This window comes from Oreochromis aureus, linkage group 23 (assembly GCF_013358895.1).
Source record: "Oreochromis aureus strain Israel breed Guangdong linkage group 23, ZZ_aureus, whole genome shotgun sequence".
NCBI lineage: Eukaryota > Metazoa > Chordata > Actinopteri > Cichliformes > Cichlidae > Oreochromis > Oreochromis aureus.
In genome coordinates, this window is record NC_052963.1 from 38,554,090 (window position 1) to 38,575,815 (window position 21,726).

Below are 21,726 nucleotides of genomic sequence, written 5' to 3' on the forward strand. Positions count from 1 at the left end.
ATCAGCTGACAGTGGTGGAAAGTGCTAGCAAACGGAGCGAGGGCGCGCTTGTTGAAGTTCGTTTCTAACGTTTCGCAATCACATGGCCGACGGCGAGGCTTGTGTTAATATTCCTCATGTTTATTAAACATGATTCCATTGAGAGTGTGTGTGTAACGAATTTGCTTGTTGGTTCCATCATTTCTGGCTGATACAGTTAGTTAAGAGTGCATTAAATTGGCATAGAACGCGTATAAACTAGTATAAACAATGTAGCAGAGGAGATTGGGAGCAAAGTTATGTGTTCGTAATACTTAAGTAAATGAATAGTACTTAGAAACTTTTTTATTACATGTGAGGTACCAAACGTAAAAAGTTGCGCCCTGTCCTCCAGCACGCATGTTCGGAGTGAAGGCACGCTCGGGGTAAACTGCCACTTCCTCTGTGTTTTTGTGAGCCTCGCTTCATTTAATTCGGCGAAGCCTGTGACTGCAGACAGACTCGCGTTACTCCAAGCCAACTGACCAACGGGCGACCCAGGGTTACAAAACAAACCCAACCTCTCTGGCCAACAGTTTGAGGAGCTAACGAGGGTAACGCAGAAGCTAAACAGCTAATTCGAAATGGCGACGGCAATATACTTGGAACATTACCTTGACAGTAAGTATCCGGAATGTGGTAAATTTCTGTCAACAGATAGAAAATGCAACTTTTAAAGGTTTAGTTGATTACAAATTTTTGGACAGTGGTTTCCATGCAGTGCGTTTGCAACTAACAAGCTGTTAGGTCATTAGCTCGCCAGCTAACTGGTTAGCATTGTGATATTACCTTAGCAGTGATAAAGGTAGGTAAACTATTAATGTCTCTTGTCAGTTTCAGTCAAAAGGGAATCTAATAATTAACTGTTTTCACATATTTAGGAAAACTGACTGTAGGTTGCAACCTTTTCTGATTCATGCGCTAGCAATGTTGGAGCAGCCTGTAGCTACGCAACTAGCATTGGTTATATAAGGGCATTTAAAGATGAATTGTTATATTAACCGCCTTTATATTTAATCTTTGATCATTTTAGTCACAGTTTGTGTTTTTATATAGGAAAGCATTTACAACCTGTTGGTTACCGCGTTTCCCGTAACAGTTTACGCGCCGGGTCGGGGTGTTTGAAGTGCGTCACATGGCGTACAGAGTGTATTTACTAGTCAGTTGTTGTGAATGCCCTTAATAATGTCTGCTATTGGGACAGATGTAATACATGTAAAGCGTTATTTTGTACAGACACGTTGTTACACGATAACATTCTGCAATTCATGCACACGTGAGTGTGTGGTTGTGATGGTATTTGTGTTGTTTTTAATGTGCAGATTTGACTTCAAGTATTTTAAATGTTGTATAAAATGTTATGTAAGTATAATGAAAAAAATAATTTTAGCCTTTAGCATTAAAGGTGAAGAAGAGAATGCAGGCAGGATGGAGTGGGCAGAGACAAGTCTCAGGGCGGATTTGTGATAGAAGGATAGCAGGAAGACTGAAAGGGTTGAGTAGGTAGGTGGTAGAGAACGCTAACAAACAGACAGAAGGTATTCAAGCTAAAGATTATGATTTTCATTGGGAGTGACCAGGTGGAACAGAATTAGACCCATAAAGTGAGGAGGTAGAACAAGAAAGGCTTCAGTGTAAAACGTAATGATTTCTAGGTTGTAATTATTGTCATAATAACCTCCATTCTTTACTTCTTATTTATATTTCTATGGTTTTGAAGTATTCAGTTGAGTTTGTGCATTTGACTTTTTACAAAGGCAATTAATTAAGTGTGATGATTAAGTTCAGAAAATGTAATTGGAATGAACTGTTAGGCATTAATATTGTCTAATCTCTTCTTTAGGTATTGAAAACTTGCCATGTGAGCTACAAAGGAACTTCACTTTGATGCGAGACCTGGACAACAGAACTGAAGGTGATAATTTAATCTCTTAACATTACAGTCAATAAAAAGCTCTGCGGACTTATACAAAATAAACAAATGGCTCTGACAGTATAATCTGCGATACCTGAAAACCCAGTTTAGCCATGCTCCTTATGTGTTAGGTTGTACCACTTACCAGTAGTCTTAGACAAACAGTTGTCAATAGTTTACATCCACTCACTTTCGACCCTTTGTGACTAGAGAAAATCCAAAATATATTCAAACTTATGCATCCAAGTCTTGTTTTATAAGGGTATTAAAGATGTATGCTATGCAGTCATTCCACCCTGGAATAAGAACAGTTCAAGGAAATAATTTAAAGGAAATCATTAATTCATAGCAAGAGATACGAACTCTATATATACATTAAGGTTAAAGGCATATTAAGTTAGCAGATTCTAATTTCAGTATAATATACAGAAATGAACAGGATTATTAAATTATTAGATTTTGCTATGGAGTTCAGAGCTCTTGTGGGTAAGCAACCTACCAGCCAATCAGATAACAGTATTCCTTGTTGCTGTGGTAAATCTTTTCCCACCTTAATGTATATCAATGTTACAAACATTACATTGTAACATATTGATATGTTAGATTTGCATGAAACCAAATAATTTATTCAAAACAAAATAATAGATTTTTATTTTTTTAAATATTTTTTCCTGTTTTATGTTTTTTAAATTTCAAAACTTAAACTTAAATGAATAAAACATTTGACCCTATTTTAGCTCTATGCAAACTTACCATGGCATTCATGCCTGTACGAAAACGTCTGACCACAACTGTAAATAGGAAGCTTACATGTAATATTTTATCACTAGTTTTATCCAGCACTATAATGATCATGTTGTTGTGCAGAAAAGAAAGGAGAGATCGATAAACTGGCTGAAGAGTACATCGCAAATGTCAAGAATCTAGCTTCTGAGCAGAGAGTGGAACACCTGCAGAAGATCCAGAATGCCTACAGCAAGTGCAAAGAGTTCAGTGATGACAAAGTCCAGCTCGCAATGCAGACATATGAAATGGTTAGTCCGAAACAATGTGTGTCCTGTCACTGTCCACTGATTCTAATCTCATATTATAGTCATTTTTGTCGCCGTTTTATCAGATTTACATCCTCAACGTGTACATGTACTCAGATTTAAATATGCACAATATCTTTCTACCGTAGGTGGACAAACATATCCGCAGGCTGGATGCAGATCTGGCACGGTTTGAAAATGAGCTCAAGGAGAAACTAGAAGTGAGCTATGACAGTACAGATGGCAGAGGTTTGAAAAGTAAGCTGAGTGACTGCACGCCTTTTATCATAAACGCAACAAAAGACAAGAGTTTTAAGTGTGTATTAATGTAAATATTTTCCCCAGAAAATGATGTGCGGGGGCTGAGAGAGAAGCGCGGATCCAGGGGAAGAGGAAGGAAAGGTTCAGATGAAGATTCTCCCAGAAAGAAAAAGATGAAAAACAGGTAAGTTTGAACCAGTGCTTCAATCAAACTGAAGTTTACTGGATAATCGGGTCATGTTTATGTTTAGTTCTAACCGTGCTCTGTATGTTGGTCTTTTAGCCCAGACTTGAGTGACGCTCTCCTGCCTATGCAGCCGTCAGACGTGTTGGACATGCCGGTCGATCCAAATGAACCTACATACTGCCTGTGTCATCAGGTGTCATATGGAGAAATGATAGGATGTGATAACCCAGATGTAGGTTTACACTTATTTCTTTTTAAGCTTTATTGTAAGAACCTTTTTGACTGAACAAGTTTAGGTTTAATTTTTAAATCTAAATTTTTCTTTGTTATTCTTGGTTTTAGTGCCCCATTGAGTGGTTTCACTTTGCTTGTGTTGATCTCGCCACAAAACCCAAAGGAAAATGGTAAGTTTTTGAGTAGTAACATTGTTATTCTCTTTGTCTGTGACGAGCATATAATTATTATTCATGGATGCTTACCCTCTTTTCTGCAGCAAATTAACATATCGCCCTCCTTTTAATCTCTCAGGTTTTGTCCGAGATGCACCCAGGACAGGAAGAAAAAATGAGTTTTCATATTTCCAGAAGTGCTTCTCTAACATCTGTACTTTGGGTAGAGTTTCGTAGTGTCATAAATATATAAAATATTTTAGTTCTTACAGCGCACCATATAAATGGTGGATCATAAAGCTTTCTTTAAAGGCCTAATCCGGAGTTGGAGTATATCTATACTTGTTGCTTTGCTATGTCCGTGTTATTGGATTTCAAGATGCCTGTCTTTGTCCAGTAGCTCTAAAATGACTAGTTTACCTATGTATTATTTGTCTACTTTGGGTAAATCTGGGTAATCTTCTGGGTGTAGTTTCACAAATTGTCATTCAGAAAGTTGTTCCTCTTAAGTCATTTGCTTTGTGTGTGAGAGTGTGTGTGTGTCAGGCGCGCGCGTGTGTGTGTAAAAAGAAACTCAAAAACCCGGATTGTGTCTTAAGCATACTTGAAATATCAGTTTTATAAATGACTTTTAAATAAATTAACAGCCTGCTGAGAATTTACAATTCAGTTGCCCAAATCCATGTGTAAATGGTGATGGGAAAAGGAATTGTCAGGTTTTTTTTTTGTTACTACCTCCTTAGGGAATACATCGGCACTGCAAAAATGACTGCAATTGATAACAATGTAAAAAACTGTTTTGATTAGCTTAAACCAAACTAGCAAAGCAATGTAAAATCATTCTGTATTGCATTTTAACAAAAACCTGCGACATCTTTGAATGTATTGTGGTACTAATGGTCAGTCAGTCAGTCAGTGTCTATTGTCAACTGAATGAGGTATTTAAGCACTTTGAATGACATTTTCCCCTTAAAAGGTTTGATAATGCAGGCTTAGTTTTATGATATAGTTTATCTCTTTTAAAACTTTGCCATAGAACATCATGTCAAACCATATATATGGAAGTATATATATTTTGTATGATATAAAACTATTTTGTGGACACATTTTTTTTTCCCAAAGATATATTTGTTGTATTGCTTACTTCCTGGTGTACACTCAGATTTTATTTAATAGGATTTTAGAATCTTCTTTTCATATTCAACTGTGAATATCACTCATCTAGGTGTAAGCCACAAATAAAAGAACCAAAGTCTTTGTATTTTGTAAAATTCAGTATTTTATAACAAATAAAGATTCACTATTATCCATGCATAATTTTGTTTATTGCACCTTAAAACGGAATTTTATGTTTGTTATCATTATATTATCAGGTTGTTCTCAAACATTGTTTGGTTTTGTTTCCCCTGATTTAGAAATGTTCCTCTAGACTCTGTGCCTGTTTCATTTCATGACTGAAGTCTAGGTGTTGCTGGAGGCCTGTTCCCGAAAGCAAGTTAATGAAAATGGAGTTTATTAACCCTTACCTGAGGGAAACGCTTAACGAACTTAAACTATGGGTTAGTTACTTGGGTAACAGTATCTCGGGTGTAGTAATTTGCCTTAAAACAGGTGCTTTTATGTCATCAGTGTTAGAGACTGCAGTCACTGGATGTTGTAAATTTAATATCTGTCTATTGGTTGTGACTAAGAGCTCGTGCACAATCAACATTTCTGCTGACAGCATTGAAGTCACCTCTAAAAAGTGTCAGATTTGAAACTTGACATCTGTAAATCACCTAACGTATTACTGGACCAGGCTATGACTTTAAAATCCATAAGTAAACAGTCTTGTTTTTTAAGATATATTTTAGTGCCCATGAGGCTACAGCTGAAGAAATGGTCTGTCTTTAAAAAATATAATAAAAATAACTTACTACAGGATTCCAGAAATATCCTAACTTTGTCTATCAAGAAGCATTCAAGTGAAATAAATTATGACTAACTGGATCAAACCAATAGTAACAGTTACTATTGTTACCTTACCTAATGACCATTTATGCCTTTATTTTATTTTTGTTTTGTTTTTTACAGATTAATGCTATGGTACACAGACACAAAATCATAGCTCTAGTTTCCCTTGATTAACAGGCTTTGGTCTTTGCTTGCCATTAAGGGAGGTTCATGGTGGTTTTTTTGTCATTAAAGGCATAGTGTTTCTACTATATTGACGTTTATTGAAGCATTGCCATCTACAACAGTTGGGTTGTATGTTCCTGCAGTCTCACTATAGATTTACATCTACATTCTTAATTAAAACATTGATGAAGAGAGAGTTTTAAAATCCATCATCTGATTCTTCATCCCAGCTGCACTTTTCTAAGGTGGTCTTAGTGAAATCAACTTCCAAGTTGTAAACAAAGTCAGGATCATCTTTGTGCCTCCGGTTTTTCTCAAACAGTTCGTCCATTTGGCCTTTCTTGCGTGCCAGCTCCTCATCGTCCAGTTTGTTCAGGTCTTCGTCAGGGTCCAGACAGAACGAGGAGAGGCTGTGCTCCAGACTGAAGCCCTGCATGTGATCGCGTAGAATAATGTGAAGCTTCTCAAGCTGGCTCTGAGAGACACCCTCCAGGTAGTCCCTGTGTCGAGGGTTGTTCTTCAGCCTTTCAGCAGCCATGCTGTAGTCTGGAAGAGACGGCATGAGGTAATAGGATGGTTGTAGTCCTGCCCAGCTACTTCGTGGCAATCTACAAGAACAAAATAAGCTACATACATATGTTAATGCAGTGTGCATTCACGACTCCAGCTCTGATCACAGTACCTATGTCTCAAAAAATGGACTAACAAGAAAACAAAAACAGGAAGGAAAAAACGCAGAACGATAAATGTATGTTTCCATGTATTACATATTAGTTATTTATTATTAACACTCACTAGCAATGACCTTAGTTAAACAAAGTAAGATGCTCCTATTTTAGTCAGAAATAGGAGCCTGAGGCTCAGCAGCTTGCAGGTAATCCACCTGCTGCTATCCACGAGATGCGTCCATCGGAGTGTGAATGTGTGTGAATGCTTATTAGTTGCACTTGAGTTTAGAAGTGCTTGTATGAGTGGGTGTGATTGGGTGAATGAGGCATGTTGTATAGAGCGCTTTGAGTACTCCGGGAGAGTAGAAAAGCGCTATATAAGAATCAGTCCATTTACCATTTACCAGTCCATATAGAAATCAAAACTTCAGGGCCTCATGACTCTGACAGGTTTGTTAGATTTACTAGAGTATTATATAATTATTAATATACAGAAAACGAGGCTAAAATAATATTCTCACACTGATTGTAGCTATCTTGTAACATGTGACATGGAGCACAGAGAACGAGTCCCAATGTGTCCGTGGTGCCTTACCGGAGTATTTGGAGAAATTTCGCACAGGTATTATTCTTTTTCGCACCTTTTTGGTTTCCGTGTGCTCATAAATTAAAACTATGGATGGAGGGCTGAACTGCACCCCGCAGCGCTTTGCCGCAAAACGCATCCTGTACTTCTATTACAACAAACAAACTTAACCCAATCCGACCATCAATTTAAACATGTTTAAAACAGAAACATCGCAGCCATAATTATTGCTACTAGCGCACAGTATGAATTTAAAAAATCGAGCAGCGGCTTCAGGGATGATTACGCGTTGCTAGGTTGCCAGCAGAGCCTTTACGTAAAGACGCTTCTGTTTGTTGGGATGCCTGACGCTAAATTTCGGATTTAAAAAATTAATATAAAATCATTTATTTTTCACGTATCATTATTATTCATTTTATTCCTGAAAACTGCTTTCTATGTCTATAAATGTTACTAAATGTTTCCTTAAAAGCTTGTGTTTTTCAATCTCTACACAGGCACATTTGCAGGCTCCCTGAAACTTCAAAAGGGGCCTTCAAAAAATCATCTTCCGTAAACACTTCAAAGAAGCGCTTAAGCGGTGGTAGCTGTGCTTGAGTTAAATAAACAGCCTATAAACGCGTCTCAGCGTTGGCCATTATATTTTTAATGTATTTTAAACTGTTCTGTGTTGTTTCTGCGTTGAGCTTATTCTCGAAATGTCACTGTTTGGGTGAAAAGGGTACGTGAGCTAGGTTCTATGTGAAAACTCGATAGTCATTCAATAAGCTCTCATTATTATTGATTGAAGGTCATTTAAATTAAGTTGTTGGGGGTTTTTTGTTTTTGTTTGTTTGTTTGTTTGGGGGTTTTGTGTGTGTGTGTGGGGGGGGTAAAGTTTGAGGAAGGAATAGTATTTTTACAGTAGACAAAAAAGTGCTGTAAATATACCCCTGTATGGATAACATGACATATATAATCTAGCATAGTTTGAAAAACAAATGCATCTTTAATCCCATCCTGCGATTTTCCAAAAATTTAGATACATGTTCAAATTCAAAAAGCTTTCACCTGGAGATACTGATCAGTGTAACCTGCTAATTTGTGCAGATGAGATTCAGAATCACTGTGATCTTCTGAGGCAGTGGCTTGCGCCCTCATCAGTGACAGTGGAGCTCAACAAAAAGGGTTTCCACAGGTATTCGGTTGTTTGTTTTCTCAAAAGAAAGCTGTTCTGCCTTTGGGGCTACTTGTCAGGAGAATCAATGATATTTTCTAATATGTTTTAGGGAGGTGACAACTACAGTTGAGTTCAGATCCAAAGAGCTCAGTGGTGTCAAAGTTTTGCTGATTCATAGATGGCCCAGAGATGTCTATGTTGATCCATATCAACTTGCATCCCTTAGCGATCAAAACAAGTGGAAGGTAAGATACCGAGCAACTAGATGTAGTATAACGCAGTGTAAAATTCTACTACAAACCACAGTCATGTACAAAACATGTGCACAGTATATATGTTTTATTTAATTATTTCTGTGTTAAACTTTGTAAGATATTACTAGATTCACCCATTGACCTTGAGGTTCCTGCTCACGAAGCTTCAGGATTTGTCACCTATGTGTATCCTTTCTCCACTGGACCAACTTCCAAGTTATTCAAAGTAACAATTCCAATACATGGTCGCTACCACAAGCCCTCGTTTGATGGAAAAATGTTTAAATCTGTTGACATAGAAGCTCCAGAGTTGCTGCTGCGGACAGAAAAATGTAAGTGGATTCATTTTATTTTATAGCAATTTCTGACACTATGTAAATCTATACAGAAAGAAAACAATGTAAACCAAATGTGATATTTAAAATACAATGTTGTGTCATGATGTGTAATGAAACAAATTAACGAAATACATTAAATCAACCTTACTGTTTGCAATATAATTTTACGTGACTGCATAATTAAACTAAATGATGTCGGAGCCTAAAATCCTAAATTTGTATCTGTTTTCTATGAAAGTGGAGTGTCAATGAATATTACCAAATTATTTCAATTTTGTCGTTGTGGATAGGTTGCATACATATAATAACTTTAATGATCAAAACTTTATAGTATAAAAACAAAAATGTGACTTAAAGCCTTTTCATGTTGGCTTTCTGAAACACTTTCTTCTAAAACTATTTCTCTTATCCAGGTGCACAGCTTAGCAGCTTAGAGCCTCACACAGTTGTGGATGCACCATGCACTGCCAGCAATTCAAGCACTTGTTCTTGGGTTAAAGTCAAGCCTCAGCAGGTGATTGTGTACAATATTTCACCAAATCTTGAGTGAAAAGGTGATTTAAAAAAACAAAACTCAATCATTCAATTGTTTCCCTTTTTGCCCTATAGGATCTCAATCCAGTGAGTTTCCAGCTCCCAGTGGGTGATGGGTCTTTGGTGGCACACGTATGCGGAGGGACTCTTCTTGTCACAATGATCTGCTGTGTGGCACTGTCCAAATACATGTGGAAACATCAAATCATTTAAAGAGCAAAAATTGTACTGGCATTATGTTTTATTTATTTTTTTTTATCAAACTAACAAGGAAGAGGCACTTTCAGTGTTGTTATCTTATCTGCAGAAATGTTGCAAGCAGAGAACAGGACTAATTGAGATGGGAAAGAATACTGAGATATTGCTGAAACAACAGATAAATGCTGAAAGATATCAGAATTTATCTTTTTCCATTCCAGGCAATGTAACTGTTTATTTTGGTGAATCCCGCAACCTGTGCAAGCATTTTTCCTGCTATGACCTCATTTTGGGAGGATCATGATTCTTTATCTGTTCAGTTTAGCGCACCTAATTAAGGAACATATTTTTGCCAAACACATAAAAATCTATTAGTTTGTACTGTTTTGGGGTATTTGGTAGTGATTTTCATTTATTTTTGTCTATAACATGGGCTATTATAATAACACAATTATAAAACTGGAGTCTACAGTAGTATAATCTGTATTTTAACACTGAATAAAATGTATACAGTTCAGACTGCTATAAATACAATATAACAACAATGTTAACAGTATTCTTTTCTTGTGGCAGTTTAAAGAATGCCATGATGAGGTAAAGGTCATATCCATTTGAGACAGAGTACCAGGTGTCATACTGTGCCAATGTTTGGACGTTTGATTTATGAGTGGCAAACTGTGCTGCCATGCATGCTGTCAGGACAAAACAAGTTTTTTATTCTTCCAGCTTATCTGTCTTGTCTTATTGCATCTGTTATCCAGTTTTGGTCTCCTAAAAGGCTCCATTTGTAGTTGCATGTTCTTGACCCTGTTGGGTAGTGCATGTGGCACTACACAACCTATTTCAACATGGAAACGCCTTCACACAATGCAGTCAATGAAGAGCCAGTCAAATTTTTTTCTTGTTTTGCAGAGAAAATGCTTAGGGCAATTTAGAAATTGTATAATCACATAGTTTGCTAAAAAGATTTAAGTCTGCAGCATATTATGGATCACCAGTGAGCAAAGAGAGGTACATAGTCACATAGTGTCAACAGTAGAAGTGTTTTTTGAAATCATCCTCTGTAAAATGTAACTAGAACTTTCACCACCGGGGGCAGTACCAGCTCCTGTAGTAAGAAAATGTACCTGAGATCCCCCAGTAAAGATCTGGATATACTCTCTACCTGAGATGATCACATACAGTGACACAACTGTCTTTTGTCTAAATCACATATCAATAAGAGCACACCCACTGCAAATAGCATTAGATATCTTGCTTGATAGCTATTTTTGACTGGGAAAATTAGCATCAAGAGCTTTTATCATACCAGTAATATACTCAGCATGCTCATTAACTCCTGTATTTTCAATGAGCTGTCTCCAGCAGTGGAATGTTTATGTTTACTCTTCTTTTACTTGATTTCCCTTTGGGAGGTGATGCTGCTGCTGCTGATAACGGTTACTTTCCAGGTGCTTCCTCTGCTTCTCCATATTTCCTCTTCCTCTCATGTTGACTTTCTACACCATCTTGTGGAACAAACTGTTAATACAGAAAAGTACGATCTAGCCCTATTTTAACTTCAGTTGATAACTATATGCACAAAATATAGACATTTTTTGTTATAAAGTCAATTGTATCTGTTGGAGTTGGTGGTGATGAGTGTCAGGGGTGATTTGTGACTGAAGGATAGCAGCAGAGTGAAAGTGAAGGTTTACATGATGGTAGAGAGACCTGAGATGAGATGGCACTGATAAAGACTCAGGAGGCCAACCTGGCGGTGGTGGAGTTGAACATGTTTAGATTTTCATTAGAAAGAACCAGGAAGTGCACAATCACAAAATTGAGGAAGATGTTGGGATAAGGTGAGATGGAGGCAGATGACCCACTGTGGCAACCCCTAAAGGAAGCTGAAGAACCTTTATAAGTTCTTACTAGTTTATGAACTATACTGCAGGAAAACTAATAAGTAGTTAACCTATTATCTTCCCTTTTTTTAAATATAACTAACATATTATATGTCTATATCGCTTTTCCTCCCTCAAAATAGGCATTTTTTGTTGTTGCTATAAAAATTTTGCCCTCATTTGGAATGAGTCTTTGTGACTTAACATAAGTCTATACATTTTTCTGTTGTTTCTCACAGCGTGATGAACAACGATGTGTAAAGAAAGTACACTGGCTAGTATGTTATTGGCTTTTTTTTTTTTTCATTTACGCTGTAAAAATCTGAGTATAGAATTAAGCTTTCAAAATTAGGCCATTTAAAATTTCCTAGGGCAGGAAAATAAACAAACGTTACATTAATGTCAGATTAGTGAGAGAAACCTCCCACATTATAGTTATAATTTACAAAATAATTGCTCTGCAGCTGGAAAATTACGTCCGTAAATGCTGAACTACATTACCTAAAACCTAATGAAACTTCCACTTTAATAAGTTTCAGCATGTTTCACATTTTTATTATTCTTAATGCTTAAAAACGTGTTATTGCACATTATGATCCGTGTGGTTTTGCACACGGGCTCTGATTTTTCTTTTCTTTTTTTTCTTTGCTTAAGATAGCTGACTGTCTTCACCCACCATTCATTTGAAACATTTTATTGAATAGGCCAGGGCTGGGTCGGTAGTTCCGCTTCCCCTTCGCCATAGCGGAATTATCCAAGGGCCGAAAAGATAGAAGAAAAGTTGCACTGTAAATAGTTGGAGTAACCATTGTACTAAGTTATTTATACACCGGCTGTACCACCGGGGAGCCCTTGTTACGGTGGAATAACTTTTAAAGGATATACAGACGTTTTGCACACCGTCGAGGATCGTTCGGGACTGAAGTTCTAATCAAGTTTAACTGGTGTGGATTCTCCGGTAAGCTTCTCTGCTCCTGCGTCGCCTTCTTTAGCTAAATAAAGCTCATTTGTGCGGAATAGTTTGCGAATTGGCATGTTTAGTGATTTCTAAAGCACCGCTTAACAGTGTTATTTTTCGGGGATCATGGGGAGGAACCTTCAAGCCTGGTTGTCAAGTTAGCGTTAGCTGAAAGCTCTATTTAAGGCTTGCAGTCGCTATTATAGCTTGCTAATGTTAGCTTCTGGCTAGCACACTTGTTGGCCAAGTAGTTATCCTAGCGTTAGCCCGCTAGCCGCCCCTGTTGTTACTCTCTTGAAGGGCATTTTGAGTAGGCATTAAAGTAGGAACACCGTTATATGGAAATATGTGGTTCATTCATGAGGTTGTGCTCGTACATTATAAACCTTAAAATGAAGAAAGTAGGTGCAAGCTTTTCATTTTTGTGCACTAGATAAGGAGCAACTTCGTTCTCTGATTGTCATCTGGGCTCCTCTTCCACCTTTCAGATGTTAGAATACGAGCTGATTATTCGAGTTTGTCTGCTGTGTATCATGCTTATGTTTATTCCTGGGGCACCCCTGTCGACTCTGTGCGCAGTTAACTTTGTAAAGTTGGTGCAGCAGATCTCTGCAGCAGATTTTGCACAAGTACAGAGAAAGTGTGATGTCACTGAAAACATGTCAGGCTTTGTGTAGGCTTTTCTGTCTGCTCAGGGTTCTTACAGAAACTTTACACCTCCCAATGTTCCTACTTATTGAACCTTTGTAGCAAATTTAACTTATTTTATTATAGAGGGTGCTTGCTCTCTTGTCACTACAGCCTATTGTATTTCTAGCTTTATTACAGTGTAGTTATACTCTTTCCTATATCTGTTTTCCTTCCAGGTACTTCTTGGTGTTTTCTTTCTCCTGCAGTGCATGAACACACCAGTGTCTCATGCTGATGTGAGCGCCGCCTTCCTCCCTCACCACTTACTATCCTCACACGCTGTATTCCAGTCCCGGTTAGCCCTGTGAGGCTTGTAACCACCTCCTGGCCATGTGTGATAACGGAGATCCTGAGGATAAACCCCCTGCCCCTCCGGTCAGGATGAGTAGCACTATCTTCAGCACTGGCTCTGGCAAAGACTCACTTTCGGCCAACCACAGCTCTAAACCGCTGCCTTCTGTGCCTGAGGAGAGGAAGCGCAATAAGATCATCTCAATCTTCTCTGGGGCTGAAAAAAGTGAGATAAAAAGATCAAAAGTTTGGCCTAAAATAAGTTAAAGTCTAGTGTTTGTAGCGAGTGTTGTCCTGGTCAATTTGGTTAAGGTTTGTTAAATTTCAGGTGGTAGAAAGAAAGATCGAGACAAAGAGCGGCCAGAAATCTCACCGCCTTCAGATTTTGAACATACCATACATGTTGGGTTTGACGCTGTAACAGGGGAGTTCACGGTGGGTTCGCTGTTTGGTTATTTTCATTTTTCACTCACTAAATTCTGCTCTCTTGCTACCAAAGCACAACATGTCCTTTAGATTAGAGCTTACATTATTGGACACTTTTTCCTTTCTGTTTTGAATACACAGGGTATGCCAGAGCAATGGGCTCGACTACTCCAGACCTCAAACATTACCAAGTCAGAGCAGAAGAAAAACCCACAGGCTGTGCTTGATGTCCTTAAGTTCTATGACTCTACAGGCAACGGTCGCCAGAAGTACCTCAGCTTCTCATCCTCTGGTGAGAATCATTTATGTTTTTGGTATCCTATTTAGGAGTAAACCGATCAGTGAGTGTCACAGCTTAATGACACTCAGACTTTTAGGTTCAAATTGACTATAGCTCCGTGGTTACTAAAAACACACTTTTTTTTTAATTCACAGAAAAAGACACATTTACAGTAGGGCCTCAGTCCGTAAGTATCTTAGGACTTTTAAAAGGTGTTTTTTATATACTTTGTTTTGTCTAATACATGCTAACAAAATCTGCTGTGACTTTATACCAGGCTGCCAAAAAAGGCACTGAACCCTCATCTCCAAACATCAAAGACATCGATGATGATGACGATGATGAAGCGCCTCCACCAGTTGTGGCACCAAGACCAGAACACACAAAGAGTGTAAGTCACCTGCCAGATGTTGGCCTTACAGCGTAACGATTATTATCAGAATTCATTTTAAAATATTTTTATTTCACCTTCTAATTCTAATGATTTTGTTTTTCCTTTTTTAAATAACAATTTAAAAATAATCTTGATCTTTGGCTAATGTTTGTTGTATTTTGCAGGTATATACTCGCTCTGTCATCGACCCCATCCCTGCTCCAAGCACGTGTCCGGACGGAGATGTGGCCTCCAAGGCTGCAGACAGGCAAAAAAGGAAGGGCAAGATGTCAGATGAAGAGATCATGGACAAACTGAGTAAATTTTTCTTACTTCATCATTAGTCTCGCGTAAATACAGTAGACATAATTCATGTTTCCTGTCACTTCCATTTGCCATTTCATTTAACACATGTTTTAAATGTGGTTTACAGGAACCATAGTCAGTATTGGGGATCCCAAGAAGAAGTACACCCGATATGAAAAGATTGGCCAGGGGTAAGCGAAGAGTTGCTGTTTATATTACAGTTTTTATTGTTTATGTTATAAAACAGGCAGTTGATTTTCAATCTAAATTGTCCAGACCTAAGTAAATATTTACAGCGGTTAGCCTTTTTGATATCAGATAGTAGGGCTCAATCGATATTAGCCATTTGCATATACATAGGTAACAACATTTCGAATGGCTGAAATGCAAAATTAGAAAGTGAGGAAACGATGGGCAAAACACACTTGGTCCACGTTAGGAGTGTTGATACTGAATAGTTTATTCGTCAGAGGCCGCTCTGCAAGTTTCCTCTTAGGAGCAAGTGTTTGAAATGCCACAAGCAACGTAAATGAGTAATTCACATCTGCTTGTAACAGTATGAATAAGTTTATTTTGAAAATGGACTGTTTGTTATCTTAGCAGGGACTGATATAATAACTAATAAATAACAAGGAAAGTTTGTTTGCTGTATCTGAAAGAAACGGTATCAGTTGATATGCGATATGAGATTTTTAAATCACCAGAGATTGGTATTGTTCAGTCTCTTGTAGATACTGACAATAGGAGGAGTTTTAAACTGGTGAAGTTATTTACTGGCAAATTTTGCCAGAAGGGCGGTATTGTCTGTAACAGTTTCACCTTTTCTAGTTTGACAAGTCCATTTTTTTTCTGTTGTGAAATGGCCCTGGAGCAATGTTACCGTGAGAAAAATAGTTGTAGACTAATAACTTTCATTATGATTAATAGCAGATGTGTCATATTATTAATGTTGATTAATATGTTTAATGTTTTCAAATCCCTTGTTTCTCCAGAGCAGGATTTTTATCAGCTTTTTCCAGAAGGTGTTATAAAAACAAAGAATATAGCAATTTGACTCTGTTTTTACTTCTGATCATCCCACCCCAAAAACAGAAAGTGAAATTTCACAACCAGCTTTTAGTTTGGAGAATCTTCAGCATCGGGTTTAATGTCAAAGTTTACTTTATAAGATTGAAAAGTTATTTATAAGTGACACATAAATACTTGTGTTTCTCAGGTATAACATTCCTAATTAAGATGTGATTCTTTTCAATTCATACAAACATAAATTCTCTTTAGTATTACTGACTTTAAGTAAAACATTTAGTAAGTAAAAATGCATTTGAAGAATAATTGTGAGTGTATAGTTTCTTACAATGTGTGTTGAAGAAAATAAATAATCTTCCTCTTTTTACAGGGCATCGGGAACAGTATTCACAGCCATTGATGTATCCACGGGACAGGAGGTAAAGACTGATTGAGTAATGGACTAGGTGGTGTCAAAACAATGAAAATAATAAGGATCATAGCAAGCGGGGCTATTATAATACTGCTTAAGTGCCTTCAGAAAGAACTAATTTCAGCTTGCAGCATAAGTAAGAAGCTAAAGCCATTTTTGAAAGGATTGGACTGCACCTTTTATTTATTTTTTATTATTCACTTATAAAAATGATTGTGAGGCAGCTGGTAGTTACTAAAAAGATTATTTGGGTGGTAATACGTAGGTGCACAGTTTTAGTTTATAGTGAGCAGATGAACACTGAACATGTTGTAACTAGAAGGAGCTTTTAGGGAGTTTTACTTAAGAGATAACATGGTGAAGGTGTTCAGGTAGTACATTTGAGACGTTGCTGTGGAGTGAAGTTTGTAATGATCTGGGTTGCCAGGAATTTTGTAAGTGTTGTAAGTAGTTGGCTGTGTAGCCAGAATAACAGGGAGATCCATCCAAACAACTTTAAAGCGAGAACTGCAGTGTCTTGGGTCTCCATCAATGTACCTGACAAGTAGATCTGGTGAACGATGTACTTTATTTATCCCCAGAAATGATATATTATTGTGTCATAGTAGCCACAAATATGAAAAGCAATCTAGCTCAATAAAAAACAAAGTTTTATTATTTTAATTGTAGCAAACAAAAAATGAAGAAGTTGAATTAAGTTAAACTGAGCAAGAGCTATCAGTTATGCAACAAGAAGTATCTTAAGTCCACCATCTGCACCAACCACTAAATCCAGTAAACTCATTTTATCTCTTAAAGGCATATGCGTATGTGTGTTTTTACTTTGTCTTTCACAGGTTACTGTGTGACGCTTTACATTAGGAGAAAACATTTTTGAATGTTAAACCCAGAGTGAACTAAAGATCATATATGTTTTTTCACACTGCCAGGTCGCCATTAAACAGATCAACTTACAAAAGCAGCCGAAGAAGGAGCTGATTATCAACGAGATTCTAGTGATGAAGGAGCTCAAGAACCCAAACATTGTCAACTTTTTAGACAGGTGAGAGTGAACGTAAACCTAAAGCCTGGCAGGTTTTTAAACTTTTTTACAGTACTTTTTGTCTGATTGTTCACATGCATTTATTTTATGTGCCAGTTTCCTGATGGGGGAGGAGTTATTTGTGGTGATGGAATATCTTGCTGGTGGCTCGCTGACAGATGTGGTTACAGAGACCTGTATGGATGAGGCCCAGATAGCTGCTGTCTGCCGAGAGGTACGTTACATTTTGCAGTCCTGTAAACTAAACTGACCCCCACTTTATGTAAAAGGTGTAATAAAAAATGCCATCTTTCCCTCTCTCAATTCTTTTTTTCACCCAGTGTTTACAAGCATTGGATTTCCTACACGCAAATCAGGTCATCCACAGAGACATCAAAAGTGACAATGTGTTGCTTGGGATGGATGGTTCTGTCAAGCTAAGTGAGTTCTGTGCTGTAATTATGATAAAAATTGCATTGTTAAATCCTTCCGGTGTAAATCGTTTCACTCTTCTTCATGTCTTCAACAGCCGATTTTGGCTTTTGCGCCCAGATCACTCCAGAGCAGAGCAAACGCAGCACCATGGTAGGCACGCCTTACTGGATGGCTCCTGAAGTGGTGACCAGAAAGGCTTATGGGCCTAAAGTAGATATTTGGTCACTGGGTATTATGGCCATTGAGATGGTTGAAGGAGAACCTCCCTACCTGAATGAGAATCCACTACGAGTGAGTGCAGAACACTTTCACACCTTTTAGTTTAGACACCTTTAATATAGTTTAGAGCAGCGTGGGGAAATATATACCATTTATAAATAAAATGTTTCCAATTTAATCATCTGTACAGTGTTTACAAGGTCACAGTTTTACACATAAGTAATTCACACTCAGCCAGTTTGACTTGATTCATTTCCTTTAAGTGTGTTGTTTCCCAAAACTCTGCTTTAAAGTTTTTATTTGTTTGTCTCTTCCCCTTTGACAGGCATTATACCTAATTGCTACAAATGGCACACCTGAGCTTCAGAATCCTGAGAAGCTGTCTCCAATATTCAGAGATTTTCTAAACCTGTGCCTGGAAATGGATGTAGAGAAAAGAGGCAGTGGCAAAGAGCTCCTGCAGGTTACAAACGTTTCCAGTTATTGGCTACTTTTTTAACTCTTCAATGTTTTACTTAAGTTTGTGGTTCAGGCCAGTAATATTCTCTTTTCACATCCACATCTTTTTCAGCATCCATTTTTGAAGCTGGCGAAACCCCTCTCCAGTCTCACACCTCTCATCTTGGCAGCCAAGGAGGCCATGAAGAGCAATCGTTAGCTGATGAAAGTAGCTATCCTGCCTTCCCATGCTGTGCACAGATATGTGCCAACTATTTAGATTTTGTGCCAGACAATAGGCTGAGAGTGGTGTTCCACTCTTGATGCACCAGCCTTATAAGCCCTGACAAACCTCACTGTGAAGAAGACCAAAAATCTAGAGCACAACCCCACCGCTGTCCATATGAACTCTATTCATTCTCAGATGTCAGAAGACAAGTCAAACTCAAGTGCTTAGTATCAGAGTCGGGCATAGTTAATTTTGTACATCAACTCTTCTGGTGATAAGTTAGGGCTAGGCTTGTATTTAACTTGGAATGAAGAAGATGCCTAGTTCTACTTAGTTTTTTTAATCAACTGCCTTAAACAAATGCAAAATGTTGCCTAATGTATTGTTGATTGTCTCAGTGTCTCTCTTCCCATGATTTTTACTACCTTTGTAATTGATCTTTTCAGCTTGTCGGTGTCTTAGTTATTTTGATACTTGAATTTTATGTTTGTCCCCCTTCTTGTCACATATTGTCTCATTCAGTGAACACTTGTGCTATTTCCACATCCACCCATGGTTTAAGGACATTTCTTTTATTGGTTTTATAGGAAACATTTCAGTGGAGTCATCATCATGAACATGTGTTGTGATTATGTCGTTCTACATTTGTTACACACAACAGAGCTACTGTACCTGTTATTCCCCTGTATCTTTATAGTCTTCTGATACCAGAGGCGCACCTTACAGGCAAATTAAAATGTTAGATTGACAGGGTTTCTACTTTCTTCTCTGTTGTTATTAAAAATGAGTATTGTATGTTGAACTCTGTCCTTGTGTCCGTGTTGACTAAACAAATGCTCTTTTTCCTATGTGTATATTGTGTACTTAACTAGTTTGAAAAACGTGACCATGTGATACTGGTTGGATACAAAGGCTGGTAAAGACAATTTGTTAACGGTTTCTCTTCTGGACGACTAACAACCTTGTCTGCGCACTCAAATAAATTCAACTGTTTTTACTTTTGTGATTTGGGTGTGAGTGTGATTGATGTGTAAAGAGACCATCCGTTACTTCTAAAGCCACACAAAGTCAAAGTAGTATAGAACAAGAATTACAAGGCCTGCAATTAATTGTTTGTAGAATCAATGAATAATTTCTCTGTAATATGGTTTGATGTTGATATAACTAAACTACAAAGATACAAGATGCTTGTAGGGTTAATTCCTAATCTGCTGATTTTGGGGGTTTTTTTGATTTTCCGAGGTGTGAATCATGTTGTTTGCCTTTATTTTGAAGGATTAACCCGGAAGTATATCAGTTGTAGCTACTCGCAGAGGGTCATACTGCTGTAGGTAGAGGTAACCCGCTGTTACTATTAGGGCTAAATTGTTATCTGACTTTTGTGTGTAATGGCACTCCACTTGAAAGACAAAGAAGCTTACCAGAGACTGAACTACCTTTACCAGGTTGGAGAAAGTTTTAGTTAATTATCGTCACGATGCTTCCAGCTACAGTCACATGCTACATGAATGCTAGCATGCTCTCTGTTTTGAATGTGGTCACTCAGCTGGTTTCTTACGTTTTTCCACAGGCTTCACATTGTGTTTTAGCTCAAAATCCGGAAAATGTGGAGCTGGCTCGTTTCTACTGCTTCTCACAGAAGACGATTGCAAAGCGTCTCGTTCTCAGACAGTAAGTTGAGATGATAATCACGTGTACTTAATTTTTAACTAATCCCGTTGATCACATTGTCAGGGGCGCAAAAGAGTAATGCAGGATATTTCGGCGTGCCACAGAGCTCCCTTTAGATCAAGTATTGAACTATTGAGATGAAAAAAAAAGAAGTTATGGCCAATAGTGTTAAATATACGAACCAGGACGAACTACACAAGCACACATAAGGACCAGAGATCGTTTAGTGGGCCCTGTGCTCACAGACCAGCAGCTCAGTTGGCGTTTGTCTGGAACATCTGCCACGTTTACTCTGCTGTATTCACAAATGAGAGCAGGCTCACACTGAGAATGTGTGGACAAGTGTTATGATGTTAGTGTGTAGCTGTGTGAAGATTCACATATATTTACATGAGACTGGTCTTCAAGCTGATGGACAGTAGTAAAATCAGAATGTACTTAAAGATGGAATAACATTTTAATATTTCAATTTATGTAGAGATCCATCGGTGAAGAGAACATTGTGCAAGAGGTGCTGCTCGTTGCTCATCCCGGGTGTAACCGCTACAACAAGACAAAAACGTAAGCCCCTATTATCTTTCAATCCCTACGTAATGTAGGCAGTCACTTTCTGTCCTGTGTTTCAGAAATGGTTGATAATGAATAAATATTAAAATTTTATTTATTTATTTATTTAAACTGAATTTCTTTAATAAGGAAAAAACAGCAAGACTCGCTTTACCGTGATGAGATGTCTCAGCTGTGGACAGAGGAAGACCTTACTGAATAATCCAGATTACTGTTTATGGGCAGACCGAGCCGAGGCTCAGCTGGAGCAGCAAAAGCAAAAAGGTGACAAACTTAAAACTTACATTTAAGACTAAACATACCCTAACAAAATATGGCTTATATAAGCATACTGCCAAAATTCAGTAATTAAGAAATTCATGTTTGCTTGCACACGGGACTTTCATGACAAAAAATTTGTGCTAATTTTTTTTCTCTCTTTCTTTCATACAGATTCAATCACTTCTGCTAAAAATCAGCCAAAAGACACGAAGAATGACGGGTCACAGACATCAAAACCCAGTTCTGCTCCGGGTGCTACCAGCACGTAGCAGCCGTGGTTCTGCTCTACTTGCTTAACATATAAAGGACTGTTCTTAATAAAAGTTAATATATAGTTTTGTTGTGTCACATCCACCCACAGACTAGGGAAGGTTTTTTGAATGTTATTTATATGAAATTACTTCTTTTAATTTTATTGACAGTTTTTGGGTTTTTTTTTTTTTTAGCTTTTCTGATTACAAGGGTTTTTTGTTTTTTGAATGCTAACACTAACATTGCTAATTTTTGTCATATGTATGTTGTAAATTGTTTTTTTTTCCAAATAAAATCTTATGTCATGATTAAAAAAGAAACGGGACAAA

General features: G+C 37.6%; 5 protein-coding genes across 5 annotated transcripts; 4 read left to right on the plus strand and 1 right to left on the minus strand.

Moving 5' to 3' along the window:
* The first annotated feature begins 82 nt into the window (after window positions 1–82).
* ing5a (inhibitor of growth family, member 5a) lies at window positions 83–5,107 on the plus strand. The gene is made up of 8 exons (XM_031753731.2): window positions 83–639; window positions 1,862–1,933; window positions 2,801–2,967; window positions 3,114–3,222; window positions 3,310–3,409; window positions 3,509–3,644; window positions 3,755–3,816; window positions 3,941–5,107. Exons 1-8 carry the CDS (start codon window positions 603–605, stop codon window positions 3,978–3,980), a joined length of 723 nt encoding a protein of 240 aa, XP_031609591.1. The 5' UTR covers window positions 83–602; the 3' UTR covers window positions 3,981–5,107.
* cep19 (centrosomal protein 19) lies at window positions 4,519–7,478 on the minus strand. Its single transcript, XM_031753928.2, has 2 exons — window positions 7,183–7,478; window positions 4,519–6,465 (listed from the first exon to the last, which is right to left on the minus strand). Exons 1-2 carry the CDS (start codon window positions 7,310–7,312, stop codon window positions 6,119–6,121), a joined length of 477 nt encoding a protein of 158 aa, XP_031609788.1. The 5' UTR covers window positions 7,313–7,478; the 3' UTR covers window positions 4,519–6,118.
* A 235-nt stretch (window positions 7,479–7,713) lies between these two features.
* Window positions 7,714–9,686, plus strand: pigx (phosphatidylinositol glycan anchor biosynthesis, class X). Its single transcript, XM_031753789.2, has 6 exons — window positions 7,714–7,894; window positions 8,263–8,350; window positions 8,442–8,577; window positions 8,705–8,918; window positions 9,338–9,438; window positions 9,534–9,686. Exons 1-6 carry the CDS (start codon window positions 7,822–7,824, stop codon window positions 9,669–9,671), a joined length of 750 nt encoding a protein of 249 aa, XP_031609649.1. The 5' UTR covers window positions 7,714–7,821; the 3' UTR covers window positions 9,672–9,686.
* Window positions 9,687–12,230: 2,544 nt separating this feature from the next.
* Window positions 12,231–19,652, plus strand: pak2b (p21 protein (Cdc42/Rac)-activated kinase 2b). Its single transcript, XM_031753706.2, has 15 exons — window positions 12,231–12,500; window positions 13,367–13,707; window positions 13,810–13,916; window positions 14,049–14,199; window positions 14,343–14,374; window positions 14,465–14,578; window positions 14,746–14,878; window positions 14,994–15,057; window positions 16,263–16,311; window positions 17,234–17,346; window positions 17,443–17,560; window positions 17,667–17,766; window positions 17,855–18,051; window positions 18,305–18,442; window positions 18,551–19,652. Exons 2-15 carry the CDS (start codon window positions 13,521–13,523, stop codon window positions 18,635–18,637), a joined length of 1,590 nt encoding a protein of 529 aa, XP_031609566.1. The 5' UTR covers window positions 12,231–12,500; window positions 13,367–13,520; the 3' UTR covers window positions 18,638–19,652.
* A 283-nt stretch (window positions 19,653–19,935) lies between these two features.
* rpp21 (ribonuclease P 21 subunit) lies at window positions 19,936–21,718 on the plus strand. The gene is made up of 5 exons (XM_031753867.2): window positions 19,936–20,091; window positions 20,217–20,317; window positions 20,796–20,878; window positions 21,014–21,148; window positions 21,317–21,718. The coding sequence occupies exons 1-5, from the start codon at window positions 20,035–20,037 to the stop codon at window positions 21,412–21,414; spliced, it is 474 nt and encodes a 157-aa protein (XP_031609727.1). The 5' UTR covers window positions 19,936–20,034; the 3' UTR covers window positions 21,415–21,718.
* The last annotated feature ends 8 nt before the right edge of the window (window positions 21,719–21,726 follow it).

Bases quoted from the DNA above. Each gene is read 5' to 3' on its own strand.
- ing5a (XM_031753731.2), top strand. From the start codon at position 603: ATGGCGACGGCAATATACTTGGAACATTACCTTGACA. The intron at 640-1,861 runs GTAAGTATCCGG...TCTCTTCTTTAG, and splicing joins CTTGGAACATTACCTTGACA to GTATTGAAAACTTGCCATGT. The intron at 2,968-3,113 runs GTTAGTCCGAAA...TTTCTACCGTAG, and splicing joins CAATGCAGACATATGAAATG to GTGGACAAACATATCCGCAG.
- cep19 (XM_031753928.2), bottom strand. From the start codon at position 7,312: ATGCGTTTTGCGGCAAAGCGCTGCGGGGTGCAGTTCAGCCCTCCATCC. The intron at 6,466-7,182 runs GTAAGGCACCAC...CGTCTCTTCCAG, and splicing joins AAATTTCTCCAAATACTCCG to ACTACAGCATGGCTGCTGAA.
- pigx (XM_031753789.2), top strand. From the start codon at position 7,822: ATGTATTTTAAACTGTTCTGTGTTGTTTCTGCGTTGAGCTTATTCTCG. The intron at 8,351-8,441 runs GTATTCGGTTGT...AATATGTTTTAG, and splicing joins AACAAAAAGGGTTTCCACAG to GGAGGTGACAACTACAGTTG. The intron at 8,919-9,337 runs GTAAGTGGATTC...TCTCTTATCCAG, and splicing joins GCTGCTGCGGACAGAAAAAT to GTGCACAGCTTAGCAGCTTA.
- pak2b (XM_031753706.2), top strand. From the start codon at position 13,521: ATGTGTGATAACGGAGATCCTGAGGATAAACCCCCTGCCCCTCCGGTC. The intron at 14,579-14,745 runs GTAAGTCACCTG...TGTATTTTGCAG, and splicing joins GACCAGAACACACAAAGAGT to GTATATACTCGCTCTGTCAT. The intron at 14,879-14,993 runs GTAAATTTTTCT...TGTGGTTTACAG, and splicing joins AGAGATCATGGACAAACTGA to GAACCATAGTCAGTATTGGG.
- rpp21 (XM_031753867.2), top strand. From the start codon at position 20,035: ATGGCACTCCACTTGAAAGACAAAGAAGCTTACCAGAGACTGAACTAC. The intron at 20,092-20,216 runs GTTGGAGAAAGT...GTTTTTCCACAG, and splicing joins GACTGAACTACCTTTACCAG to GCTTCACATTGTGTTTTAGC. The intron at 20,318-20,795 runs GTAAGTTGAGAT...CAATTTATGTAG, and splicing joins AAGCGTCTCGTTCTCAGACA to AGATCCATCGGTGAAGAGAA.